The 13,292-nt window shown below is 38.2% G+C and overlaps 1 protein-coding gene across 2 annotated transcripts in view; it reads right to left on the minus strand.

Moving 5' to 3' along the window:
* Positions 1-408: 408 nt before the first annotated feature.
* The window catches only part of AP3D1 (adaptor related protein complex 3 subunit delta 1), a 170,876-nt gene continuing 157,992 nt past the window's right edge, over positions 409-13,292 (minus strand). For both annotated transcript variants that reach the window (XM_007489313.3, XM_056820692.1), the window contains 7 exons: positions 12,641-12,688; positions 11,537-11,726; positions 9,315-9,403; positions 8,225-8,310; positions 7,527-7,648; positions 2,972-3,051; positions 409-2,644 (listed from right to left, as the gene is read on the minus strand). In XM_007489313.3, the coding sequence (XP_007489375.2) occupies positions 2,549-2,644; positions 2,972-3,051; positions 7,527-7,648; positions 8,225-8,310; positions 9,315-9,403; positions 11,537-11,726; positions 12,641-12,688 (711 nt within the window). In that variant the 3' untranslated portion in view covers positions 409-2,548. The remainder of the gene's footprint in view (positions 2,645-2,971; positions 3,052-7,526; positions 7,649-8,224; positions 8,311-9,314; positions 9,404-11,536; positions 11,727-12,640; positions 12,689-13,292) is intronic.

Here is a 13,292-nt window from a genome sequence, read left to right on the forward strand (position 1 = left end):
AAAAAGGTTGGCCTACATTGTCTTTAAGGTCTCGTTCATTTTATAATTTTATGATCTTAGGGTCCAAGTCTCCTAATTCTAATGCTCTTTGACTGCTCCCAGGGCAAGGAGATTTGTATGGAAGATGGGGAGAATGGGAGGGGACTGGTGGTAACTATAACTGTGTTGGGCTGGTTTGTAAAGGCTAACTCTTGGGGCTAAGTGTCCCATCTTACTGCAGGTCAATTAACAGAACCTGGAAGATCATGTATCAGATTTATAGTAGGGGAGATTTTTTTGTCTGCCATGGGCTGGACAAGAGGCTGTTATGGTTCATTCCAACTCTAAAATTCTTTGATTCTACAACCCTTTGGGAAGAATATAAAGTGCTGGTCTATGAAATCTAGAGAGGACACATCAAGTATAAACTTCTGTTTTGAAATTTTATTGGATCATCTTGACACAAAATCATTACAGCAGCTTGTGGTATGTTTTTCTTTTCTTTGTAAGGGAATGTTGATAGCAAATAAATTCTTTAATATAACACATCATACAGTCTCAAAATTCTAGAATCACTGCACAGGATTCTGTAATAGAGAATACTCTACATGCTAAAGTGACAGTTTTTTATCCATGAAAAAGAAAATGTGAATTTCCATTCTTTAAGGACCATTATCTTTGATGATAGTTTGTAACATGTTCAGTCTTTAACACAAGCTGGTTGTCCCAAACCAAAATGACACTTTACCAGCTGACTGAACTGTTGCCCACCAATTCCTGGCATAGACAAGTGCAATCAGACAACAAATAATGCTTCTTAGATCCCAACACCATCTCCTTAATGCTGCTAAGGCAGAACTCCTTGCAGATACACAATTTCATGCCGGGAGCTTATTGCAAAGAAGCCTAGGACTTCCCTCTTTGTGCATACACTGATGATACCCTGGGCTTCCCTTCACAGCATATACACCTTGGAGAAGTTACTACATGGGCTCACTGGCCTCACAATTTCCACCTGGAAGGTGGTTGGTAATACTTGAGCCTCTGGAATGGCATTTCATATATTACCAAGAACATTTAAGTGCAAACAACCTGAGTTTGTCCCTTTCTTGTCTTTCTGGACACCCTTTTGACAGCTGCAGTTGCACCATGTAAAAACCACAGTTCCAGTAATGAAATGAGAGGAAAGGGCTCTAAATTACACTCCTAAAATTGGCATAGAATCTCAAAATTCCACACCCTCCCCTGAAACAAGACTGAAGAGTATGACAGGGTCATCATCAAGAGCAAGAACAATCAATCCCTTTTTGCTATCAATGATTCTATTTGATTACTTCCCATTGTCACATGTAGTACCACTAATATTCTTCCTGTCTCTGTAGTGGCATACTCTAAACCCAAACCTGAGCCCTTTCTTCCCTAGGCAGTTCCCTTTTGGCAAGAAAGGGATCAATAGCTGAGATTTCTGGGACCTCACTGGGTTTTTACTAGCCACTCTACGATGAAAAATCAGTATTGTGGCAGAAGTTATGAGGAACAGGGGGAAAGTGAACCCCAATTACATCATTTATGCACTGCATTTGGGGGCAAATGAAAACTTCCAGACTGGGGAGAAGGTTTGGAGTTTTAAAATAGTACTTGTCAACCTCATGTGACAAGAGGTTTTCCTGTCAAGGACACACACACACACACACACACACACACACACACACACACACACACACACACACCCCAACACCCAGACAGACACGCCCACACCTCTGCACACACCTACACCCATACATCCTTTTGGACTTCCAGTTCCTTTGCTATTACATTCTATCTTTCAATGATGTGAGGTTTTGGTGGATTTTACAGAAGCACATCAGCAAGAAATCACCAGAGGGAATATATAATGGTACAGATTTTGAGATGAATGGGGGAGGGGAAAAAAAGGAAATTTAACTCTTTTCAGCCCCTAGGCTTTGCTCCAAAGTAGAAGAGAAGTCCAAGTCAGCTGAACTTTCTCTCCCCTTGCTTCCTCCTCCACTCCCTGGCACCCCTACCGAACCTCCAATTACTCAAAAATCAGGATCAAATATGTGTACAGCAAAGGGTTCAGGGAGAATCCTGTCTGCATGCTAGCCTGTTACATGCATACTCCTTACTGCCCTGAAGGGAAATTCTTCAGTCTTGTCTTAAGTTCCCTTCTTAAGAATCTACTGACACAGCTACTGCCATAGGGGCCCCTCTGTGGCTAGTTAGGGGTTCTAGCACCCAAAAATCATGGGGGACAGATATAACTAGACTATGGAAAACAGCTGGATACAGACTCTGGGCAGTTTTAGATTTCGAAAAGTTTTGAGGCTGAAAGGGTTATTGCTACAATTGGTAAAAAGGTTCAAAGTGAAAAAATTTTAAAATAAAAGAAACCAATATGACCTACATCCTTGGGATGTCTAAATGCAGGCGATTGTGACATTAAATTAAAAGCATGTGCCCAGTCTAGTACATGCGGACAAGGGAGAAATGTAACACTTGCAAGCTGTCCTTGGTGCGCCTTCTGCAGAGGCGGGATATAAGGGGCCATTCAACAATTTGCCAATGTTTCTCTCATTTCATCTAACAAATTGCTGAGTAGGGTGGAATCACTGCATTTCCCATCCACCGATACAGAATTTTCTCCCTGCAAAGGAAAAGAAAAGTTGTAAGCCACCATATCTCAAGTGTGCAGAGCCACTCGGGGCCTCCTGGGGTTGATGGGAAGAAAGGCCTCAGTAAAATACCAGAGCATGAGGCATTGTGGACTTTCTAAGTATTGGGCCCTTACTCTGGGCACACCTATACTCAGACTGCTCAGGTCTGGGAAGGAGGGCCTGGTCCATCATGGGCACCTTGCAGGTCTGCCACAAAAAGCAAGGGGATCCTCCCAAGGTCCAAGGGATTACTTCTCTTTTCCAGCTTTAGACCAGCTACACCTCTCTTACCCTCTTCCCAAGAAAGGGAACCTCACCTTCTTCACCAACAGGCAGACGTGATGTCCTTGGATAGAACGGCTGTACATGGAAGCACAGGAATCAACTCGTTCCACAACTACAACACATTAAACAGTTCCCATGGTCAACTTCATCAAACAACACTCTAAATTTCTAGATAGGCGGTCTTTCTATAATTCTCAATATTAAGAGAAGATGGGGTGGGGAGACTCAGTATCCAATTCAGAAGCACTATGAGCACTACAAGTCCAGGTCCCAAAGTGAGGGCTGGAAACAGCTTCTAGATTCCATTAGAAAATAAGAATTTACATGTTTTTCAAGATGGCACAGTGAATAGAGAACTGGAGTTGGAGTCAGAAGAAATGAGTTCAAATTTGCCCCCAGATACTTATTAGCTATGTGAGTTTGGACAAGTCACTTAATCTCTGCCTCAGTTTTGTCATCTGCAAAATGGGGGTCATAATAGGCCTATCTCACAGGGTTGTTGTGAGAATCAAATGAGATCATATTTTTAAAGCATTTTGTAAATCTTAAAGCATATATAAATGCTATTATTATTATTACACTTATAATGAAAAATCTTTAGCTGGAACTTGAGCTCTGGTGAACATAAGAAAAATGCTAAACTTTCTTAAGAGCAATGATGGAGATATGGGATACTTCAATGTATAATTAGATAACACCAAGAATGAGAGATTTAAGCATCAATCCTCACCACTGGAGGAAAGGCTAGTAGCCCCTTTGAACATAAGACAGTATTATTTTACATAGATGCACATTTTTAATGAGGAAAATATCCTATTCCCAAGTTCTGTAAGGAAATAAATCACCTGTGTTATAGCAAAGGGAAAAAGCTTCAGATGGGTGGTAACACAAAGGCAAACAATTTTCAAATCTTGGTGAGAGTTACATAATTTTCAAGTCTTATACAGAGGCCTTGACTGGGCTGCCTATAGCTCTTCCTAGAATCACTGTTTCTATTTCTTCCTTAATTCAAACAATAGATTGGGACTTCAGTGGTACTCAAATGGCTAAAACATAATCCCTGCCCTCAATCTAATCTCAGAGGTGATAAAAGGCACATATACCAAAAAGTGTAAGGTGGCAAATGATGTTCTGATTAGAATATGAATCTGAAATGGTCCTTGAAAACTGAGTAGGATTTTGGTACGCAGAAATTAGAGATATGGGGAGGAAGGATGTTGTTTGAGATGAAAAGACTTTATAATCACTTAAGACTAATTCTGTCATTTTATAGAGAAGAGAGGTGGAAGGACTTGCCTAAGGTAATATGGTTGGTGTGTCACAAGGGCTAGGATCTGAATTCAGCTTTTCAGATTCCAAATCTAGTGTTCCCCCTACTATACTAGTCTATAATGCAAACAGAGGTAAGAAGCCTAGAAAGCTCCAGGTACGTGTGGAAGATGGTAAGCAGAATATCCTCCTTAGCTATAGTGGAGAACTTTGTGTAAAGAAATAAGGGGAGTCAAAGCTGGAGAAGACAGGAAGGAGCCAGAGTGTGGAGACAAAGCCGAGATATGTCAACTGTTCACAGTCATAGAAGATGTATGAACAAGGCCCTGCCATGATTAAAGGATGATGAGTCAGAAATGGAGAGCAGCAAGAAAAAGGGCAAGTAGGAAGATGAATTAAGAAGTAGCTGTAGGAAAAACGGTGGGAGTAGAAACACCAAAGAAAAACAACTGCTTGATTACATGGGTCAAGGGGGATATGAATGGGGATATAGACCCTAAATGAACATCCTAGTGCAAACATCAACAGCATGGAAATAAGTTCTGAACAAGGTCACATGTAATTGTGCGTGGAATTGCATGTTGGCTACGGGAAGGGCAGGGGAGGGGAAGGAGGAATAGAATATGATTTTTGTAACCAAGGAATAATGTTTGAAATTGACCAAATTAAAAAAAAAATAATGTGTTGAATATGTGCGTGCTTTTTTCTAAAAGTAAGGCATTTATGGTTTAATATACAATGCTTTTTTGTGTTTTCCTATGTTTATGGAAACTTTCTTCATGCCATTTTTACTTAAAAAAATAAATTCTACCTAACCAAAAAAAAAAAGTGACTAAAGTGAACCAGAAATGAGGCAGTAGAAACACTGAATAAAGAATCAATGGGACTTGGTGACAGGATGTAGCTGGAGTCAGAGAGGAAAAGGGTCCAATATAATACCAATGTTTTTAACAGTGCGGGCATGATAAGGTTATTAAATCAGTTTATTACATTAAATTAAATAAGGTTATTAAATAAGTCATGGAAATCAGAAAGATGCTATCTGAACTTTTTCCTACCTCTTTTCAGTAATTCACCAAAGATCAATGAAAATAATAGGTAACTAGTTGTACCATAATCTTATATATATATATATATAAAATGTTTTTTTAAATAGCTTCAAGGATAAGAAATTATTTTTTGCAGCTAATATCCTTAAATTCTACAATGATGATTCTTATTTTAACAGTGTTCACTTGGATAAATGATCACACTATGAATTCAGTTCTAGGTATTTGTAAGGTATCTTAGGAAGAAATAGTCAATGAATGAAAACATATACAGGTAATTACAAAATAAAAAGGAGATAACTGATTATATGAAATTGAAAATCTGCACAAACAAAATTAAAGTACTTAGGTACTTTAATTGTGATGAGGAGTTGAATGGGGAAAATATTTGTATCAAATTTCTCTAATAAGGATTTGATATCCAAGATTTATAAACAATTAATAAATATGTAAAAAGATTAATAGTCATTCCCTAATAGATAAGTGGTTAAGAATACAAGTAGTTCTCAAAAGAACTGCAAACAATTCACAATCACATGAAAAAATGCTCCAAATCACTAATAAGACAAATCCAAATCAAAACAATACTGAGGTTTCACTTTATCTCCTGAAATTAGAAAAAATGACAAAAATGACAACAGTTGGTGCTGGATGGAATGTGGAATGATAGGCACATTAATACACTGTTGAAGGAGCTATGAAATGGCATAATCATTTTGTAAAGCATTTTGGAATTATGCAAATAGGGCCTAAAATGTCTACACAGATTCATATCAGAGACTCTATTACTGGACTTATATCCTAAAGAGGCCACTGATAAGAAGAAATACACCAAAATATTTACTTTTTGTACATTTTATCAAAGGAAAGAATTGGAAATAATGTAGATGCCCATTACTTGGGGAATGGCTAAATAAAACTATGGTAAAAAAAAAAGTAATGGAATATTCCTATGCTTTAAGCATTTTTGGATTTTTTTCAATGTATTGACTAATTATGCTGACTTTTTTTAATTCTTAAAAAAATTACTTGCACTATGGGATGACTATCTGGTAAGAGGAGGCATACTTGGAATAACAATGTAAGAAAGAGAAGTCATCAATAAAAATTTATTTTAAAAAACTAGTCACTTACATAGTATACTAGGGAGGTATGGAGAACCCAGAGTTGGGTATTGTGGGTAGATAAAAGACTCCACCCAAAAAACCTAAAAAGGACAGATGATAAAAACACAAGCATAATGACTTCTATGTTCTCAACAATACAAAGATCCAAGACAATTCTGAAGAACTTTATGACAAAAAAATGTTATCCAACTCCAGAGAAAACTGATAGAATCTGAACGCAGGTAGAAGCAAACTGCTTTTTAACTTTATTCTTCTTGGGCTTTTTGGTCTCTGTTTCTTTCAGAATATAACTAATATGGAAATGTTTTATATGACATCACATTAGATCTTTTTCAAAGTGCTTGCCTTCTCAGTGAGGGAGGAGGAGAAGGTGGGTAGAAGAGAATTTAGAAATCAAATTGTAAAAAACAAAGGTTAAAAGGTTTTTTTACATGTAATTGGAAAAAAATATTAAAATGAAAAATACAGGATCAAGTGCTAAGGCAATGTTTTATTTGGTTGGAGTAAACTCTCAGGATTTAATTTCAAGACAGACCAAAAGTATTATATCAGGGATCAGCTTGTTTCAAGGTGAAATTCTGTTTTTTTCCCCAATTGTAACCTTGTCACATAAAGATCAGTTTAAAGAAGTGGGGATCTTTAGCCTAGAGAGAAAAAAAAAACTGTGAGGTGAGGGGAAGACTTAGAGGGAAGACATAAAATAAGTATATGAAGATCTGTTATGCAGAAAAGGAATTAAATTTGTTCTTTTTAGCTCTACTTGGTAGAATAAGGACCAATGAGTAGAAGTCAAGGAGAAGCAGATTTTAGACTGATATAAGAAAAAATCATCAGACAAGTCACTTAATCTGTTTCTCACCAGAAGGAGAGCATTGGCCTGGACGATGTTTGATTTTCCTTATACCTATGATTCTTAGTTTAAGTACAAGGTCTTATGTCATACAAATTTTCTGACTAAAAGAATGTGTCTCAATGTGTCCTAATTCTGCATTTCCATAAACAAGAAACATTCCAAAAGAGCAAGGCAGATGGATGACCTGCTATTAAATGGGAACCTTTTTTAAAAAATTAAATATTGGTGGGGAGAGGTTAAAAAATTTCTCAGGCACAATTAGTGAAAGAGATTAAATAAATAAATTTACCTGAAAAGTGATGGTGAAAACAAATCTTCGCCAGTAGGTGTTGGAAAGAAATACTAATTCCATCAACTTTTATGGAATTCATGCTCAGCTCACCAGACTCCAGCAACTTGGCAAAAGCATCACTGTCCCAAAAATATAAAGTGGAAAGGGAAGGACAACCCAGAGACTACACTGAGTAGACATTCTTGGTTCCTCGATAGTGTATGATCAATTTCCCCCCAAACAGAAGAATGATAGCAAGAATCAAGGGCAGCAGAATCAAATGTAAAAAATACAGTACTCATGTTTTTACTACTAAGGTAAGGAGACAACAGATTTGGAGGCTGGATGGTATCCTCGAGTGTTCCATATGAGATATTACTGGCTCCAGTTTCTTGCTGGCAAGTCACAAACTTTCATTCTAATTTTAGAGAGGGTGATATTTTCTTTTTAGGTCAAAATAGCATTTTAAAGTAAGAAATGAATGCCACCCAAAGCAACTGTGTTTCCTTTAACAAAACAAAAAGGGAGACAAATGAATTAGAGAAAGAAAGGGTTTGGAGGAGAGCAAGGCACACTGGGCAGTTCATGCAACAATCAGGGTATCCACAGGCAAAGCTCAGCTGAACATAGACAGCCAAAGCACAAGTCTACTTGGAGAGTAGCAGAACAAGAAATTGTGAGGGAGGTTGGAGCTGCTGCCCTTGTTACCCACTTACCTATAGCAAGGTGTGGTGATCAAGTATGAGGTGCAGCTGAAGTGTAATTTGAAATCTAGCTTTTCATGGGTGGAGCCTTCGTCATTCTGCAACAGGCCAAAGGAAATGAGATGAATGGAGGCCAGAGGCTCTGCAAAAGGGAGACCCTGGAGCGCCCCCCACGATCCCCAGGCTTCAGCATCATTTCTATGGCATGGTGTTATGTTTTCTAGGCAAGGCCTCCTGCACAAATGAAAGAGGCCATAGTCCAATGGGACTGGACATACATAGGCAGGCTCAGCCTCATGACTGTATTGAAGTTATTGGTGGGGAAAGGGGAAGCTCGGAGGAAAGAGAAGACGAGTAATGTATTTTTTAAATTCATGCCCTGGGTTCTTCACTTTGAAAATTATGTTGTGACTAAAAATCAAAATAGCTTTAGAAAGTAAAATCATCATAGTGCCTTAAGAAATTCATTTTGAACCGTTTCTCTGGTTAAAGCCTGCTGGATTCCTTTAAACATAGATATATTTAGATTTTCCTCTTTTTTATGTTAAGAAGAGGGACCTGGGGACAGCTGGGTAGCTCAGTGGATTGAGAGCCAGGCCTAGAGATGAGAGGTCCTGGGTTCAAATCTGACCTCAGACACTTCCCAGCTGTGTGACCCTGGGCAAGTCACTTAACCCCCATTGCTTAGCCCTTACCACTCTTCTGCCTTTTTGAACCAATACACAGTATTGACTCCAAGATGGAAGGTAAGGGTTTAAAAAAAAAATAGAAGAGGGACCCCCATTTGCCTCAAGTGATGCCAGGTTTAAAGAGGAAGCCAGCAGCTCCACACTGGCTCTCCTGCTGGCAGGTAGCCAGTTATAGCTGATCTACTCAACTTAAGGCAGAGTCAAGTATTGAATAATGAAAAGTGCAAACAACCTGGCTTTGGACATTGCTCTGAAGGTGGTGGTCCCTTTGGAGTTGGCAGTTGGCAAGTGAAATGTGACAGGTGAAACGCTGCTCCAGAAAATTCCTTTAAAGCAGTGCTTTCTATATGCAAATTCAAAAGCCTACATAGTTCAGACTCAATGCAAAAAACATAGTTTAAAGCTGCACTTACTTTGACTATAAAGGACAGCGTCCCTTTTAGCTTCTGTGCCATGATGATGCTCTGAACAGTAAACACAAACTGGGCTTCATTAGAGATTCCTGACATGGAAAGAGATGGGTGAGGGAGAGAGAAATGAGACGCCAAGAAAAGCAGGGTGCATGAAAATCACAGGAGGATGAGAAAGGGAGAATGTACTAATGATGTAGTTTTCTTTGCAGAATGTGGTTATCAAGAGACTAAGTTTCTTAAAGGAAAAAGGAGACAGAAAGGAGGAAGTACCTTCACCTTTGTCTGAACCCATCCTTGATTCATTTTCACTACAGATACCATTCTCACTTCTTTTTGAGATCAGAAAGCTGCTTTTGATTTACTATAGGTGTTAGTGAAGAAGAGAAAAATCAGATGATTCTGAACAGAAGAGATGCTGGTTTTTTAAGAGGCAGCCCCCCAAAACCTATCTTATGGAGAACTAGAAAACTAACATTCTGAGCCTAGATGAGGTGTCTCAAGTCTTAGTTGATATTGAATTCATCATTAGTTACATCTAAACAAAATGATAGGCTATATTTGGGTAGTATTTTAGCACTTTCAAGAAATACCAGACTATATTTCAGGAATACTCCTGAGGCAACAGAGTTCATGATGGGGCAATAGGAAGAGAACTGGTTTGCGTTGGAGGACCTGGGTATAGATCCTTACTCTGTTTTAATGGCCTGGGAGGAGCTGGGTAAGCCAATTCCTCTTTTTGGGCTTCAGATTCCCCACTTACAAAATCAGCAGGCTGTACTAAATGAGATGAAAGGCCCTTTCTAGGCCTGTGATACTGTTACTCTGTGAATGTGTGACATGTGATGTGCGTGTGTGTGTGTGTCTCTCTCTTTCTTTCCAGGGTTCCTGAATTTTATTTAAATTAGATTTTGAAGATGATGGTTTTGAAAAATGGTGGGCCTGTAACAAATCACAAGATGACCTTTCTTAAACTCTTCAGACACATAAATTTGCACATGATGATTCTTTAATACACTTTTGTTTCATGGGATAAATATAATATGCCACTCATGAAGCATGATGATTTGCTGATATTCACAAAAAAATGAAATACCATTCACCACAATAATCAATCTTAACTTCATATTCAAATCAATCAGGATAATTTAAATAGCACTTTTTTAATAGAGGACTGAGGCCTCTATATAGGGCATCACTGTCACATTTTAGAATTAGAAGATGCTGGTTTGAATTCTGGCTCGGCTACTTATAAGCTATATGACACTGTACATATGACTTCCCTTCACTAGGCTTCAGTTTCTTAATCTGTACAATGAAGTGAATTACTTTTCTACTTTCTTCCACCTTCAAATCCTATAAGCTTTCTGTATGGCCCTAGAAAACCTCATCTGGATTTTTACCTAATGCTGGCCTTCTGACTTGTTTTTCTTTGCTTGAAAAATGGAGGGAGAAAAATTTTGATTCTTAATTTTGGGGATAACTGCTTGACCTAAAGCAAATCTGCTGAGTCTTGATTTGGCAGATTTAGAGAAAGTACTGGTCTTGGAGCCAGCAGAACTGGGTTTGAACCTTGATTCCTATGTTTATTATATTTCCATGAGGAAATCACTTAATCTCTCAGCCTCAGGATCCTCATCAGAAGGGGATAAGAATACTTACACAACCTATCACAGAAGCTTATTGTGAGAGAAAGTACTCTGTAAACCTTAAAGTACTGAAAATATGAATTATATATATGCAATTAACATATGTGGCTATAATGCTGTGACAGGTTTATTCTAGATTCATGTGAGTACTTGATTCATGATATCACCATATGCGTGGTTAATCAATCAATCAATCAATCAATCAATCAACTAATTGACAAGTACTCATTATGTGCTTGTTGTGTGAGGCACTGTGCTAAGGACTAAGGACAAAAGTCTTGGAATGGTGCTATGGGGGAGAGTTGGGTTGTCAGACAGGAAAATCCTGTTATAACTGGGAGCCTGGCTAGACATCAGTGGGCTCTTTGGACTTTACTCCCAGCAATGACTACCATCAATTACTCCAGGATCATGAAATGCCTTTCAGTGGGACATCTTTTGATGCGATGAGTAGCCAGGATTCCCATGTATTGTTATTTATATTGGAATGAAAGATCAAAGATTTTGCTCAGTTACAACTGAAATGTCCCACCTCCCTCTAGAAGAGATGCTGTAGCCTGGCTTCAGGATGCTTACCAGGGGGCAGCTGGAAAGGCACAGGGACTCCATCGTGCACTGAGGCTCCTTCTGGTCGAGCCATTTTGGTGTTCAATGAATCCAGCACATTTAGTTCCATGCTTTTTAGGAAACTACCACTCTTGTTCTCAAAAATAACGGACACAGTCACCTGACTATCCTTCTGGAGATTGCCTTGAATGTCGTATGTCTGCAAAGAACCAACAAAGAAAGGCACTGTCTAAGCTGTCTTTAGTACTTGCTAAATCCAGGATGAAGGTTTAAGTAAGATAAGTAGAAATGAGGGGAAAAAATTCTAACAGATTCGTATAAGTATTGGTTGTATTTTCCAAAATTTAATCTAGTTCCTATAAATTTTCAGTGAAACTTATTGGAAATAAAGTAAATTAAAAATATAAGGGACAACTAGGTGGCTCAGTGGACAGAACACCAGGCCTAGCGATGAGAGGTCCAGGGTTCAAATCTGGCCTCTAATACTGCCTAGTTGTGTGACCCTGGGCAAGTCACTTAACCCCCATTGTCTAACCCTTACTGCTCTTCTACCTTGGAATCAACACACAGTATATTGATTCTAAGATGGAAGAAAAGGGTTTAAAAAATGTATTGAAATAAAAAAAATTCATTTTAGAAATATAGCAAAAATATGAGGATATTCTATACTCTGATCAAAAAAGTGTGCCAATTGTCACTTTCTATATTTCATTCAATTAAAGGAACAGCTTGGAAATAAGTACATTGGTCCAAATATAGTCCACTGACCCTAAAAAAGTTCTCTGAAAAGAAAAAATATGCAATTTCCAGAGAAAAATAATGATAATTAAATATCACAATTAGGTTTCATTCACAAAAAAACGATGAAGCTATATGAAGACCAATAAGGAACTTGTGATCTGGTCACTTTTTTACTTTTTCTCTTTTTGGCTGACAGCAACATATTATCATTGTGAGATTTTTAATGAGAAGATAAGTACATCCCCTGGTTGAGGAACTGGTGGCTTATCTTGAGCAGTGCTTATGGATTTCAGCAGGGAAAATCCCACTCTGCTTTAAGATAAGATCATTTCCCCTAAGTCATATTGGTACACCCAAGACCAGGTTACTCACCATTTTAATAAAAGAATTTTCAGCTAGAAGGCAGTAACTGGACATAGGCTAGAAGAAAATAAAACATTTTCAGAACAGAAAGGTTATGAAAGGCAAAGAAATCTGGTTACTAAATAAAATGAGAGCCTTCTCCTCTTGCTAACAAATTGTGCAGATAATCAATCACTAAGTTCAAGGTGATGAACACAACTTAGCCCCAAGAATGGACCTGGGAGATGCTAAGCATACAAAATGTATTAAAGGAATGTCGCAATCCAATTAAAGGAAATTAATTAATTAATTTTTTCTCTTAGGAAACAAAAGAAGCCTGAGTATGTGGCTGTTTTGAATCTAGAAAGAATCCCAGCTTGAGATCAAGAGGTTCAATAGGAACACTACCTTTGATTCACAACAACTCTTAAATATGTCCCTTTTGCTCCCCTCATACAACCACCAATCCAGTTCAGTTCACTCTCATCAACTTTCTCCTGTAATACTTTGATAACTGGGTTTCCTTGTCTTATGCCTATGCCCATTCCAATTAACATAGCAGATGAAGGGATTTTCCTCAACTACATGTCTGACAATATCACCCCCAACTAAAGTGATTGCATCCAGGAACAAAGAAATTCTTTTCAGCATTTAAAGCTCTTCGCTTCCTGGATCCTTTTGC

This window comes from Monodelphis domestica, chromosome 3, assembly GCF_027887165.1.
Source record: "Monodelphis domestica isolate mMonDom1 chromosome 3, mMonDom1.pri, whole genome shotgun sequence".
In the NCBI taxonomy this organism is placed as follows: domain Eukaryota; kingdom Metazoa; phylum Chordata; class Mammalia; order Didelphimorphia; family Didelphidae; genus Monodelphis; species Monodelphis domestica.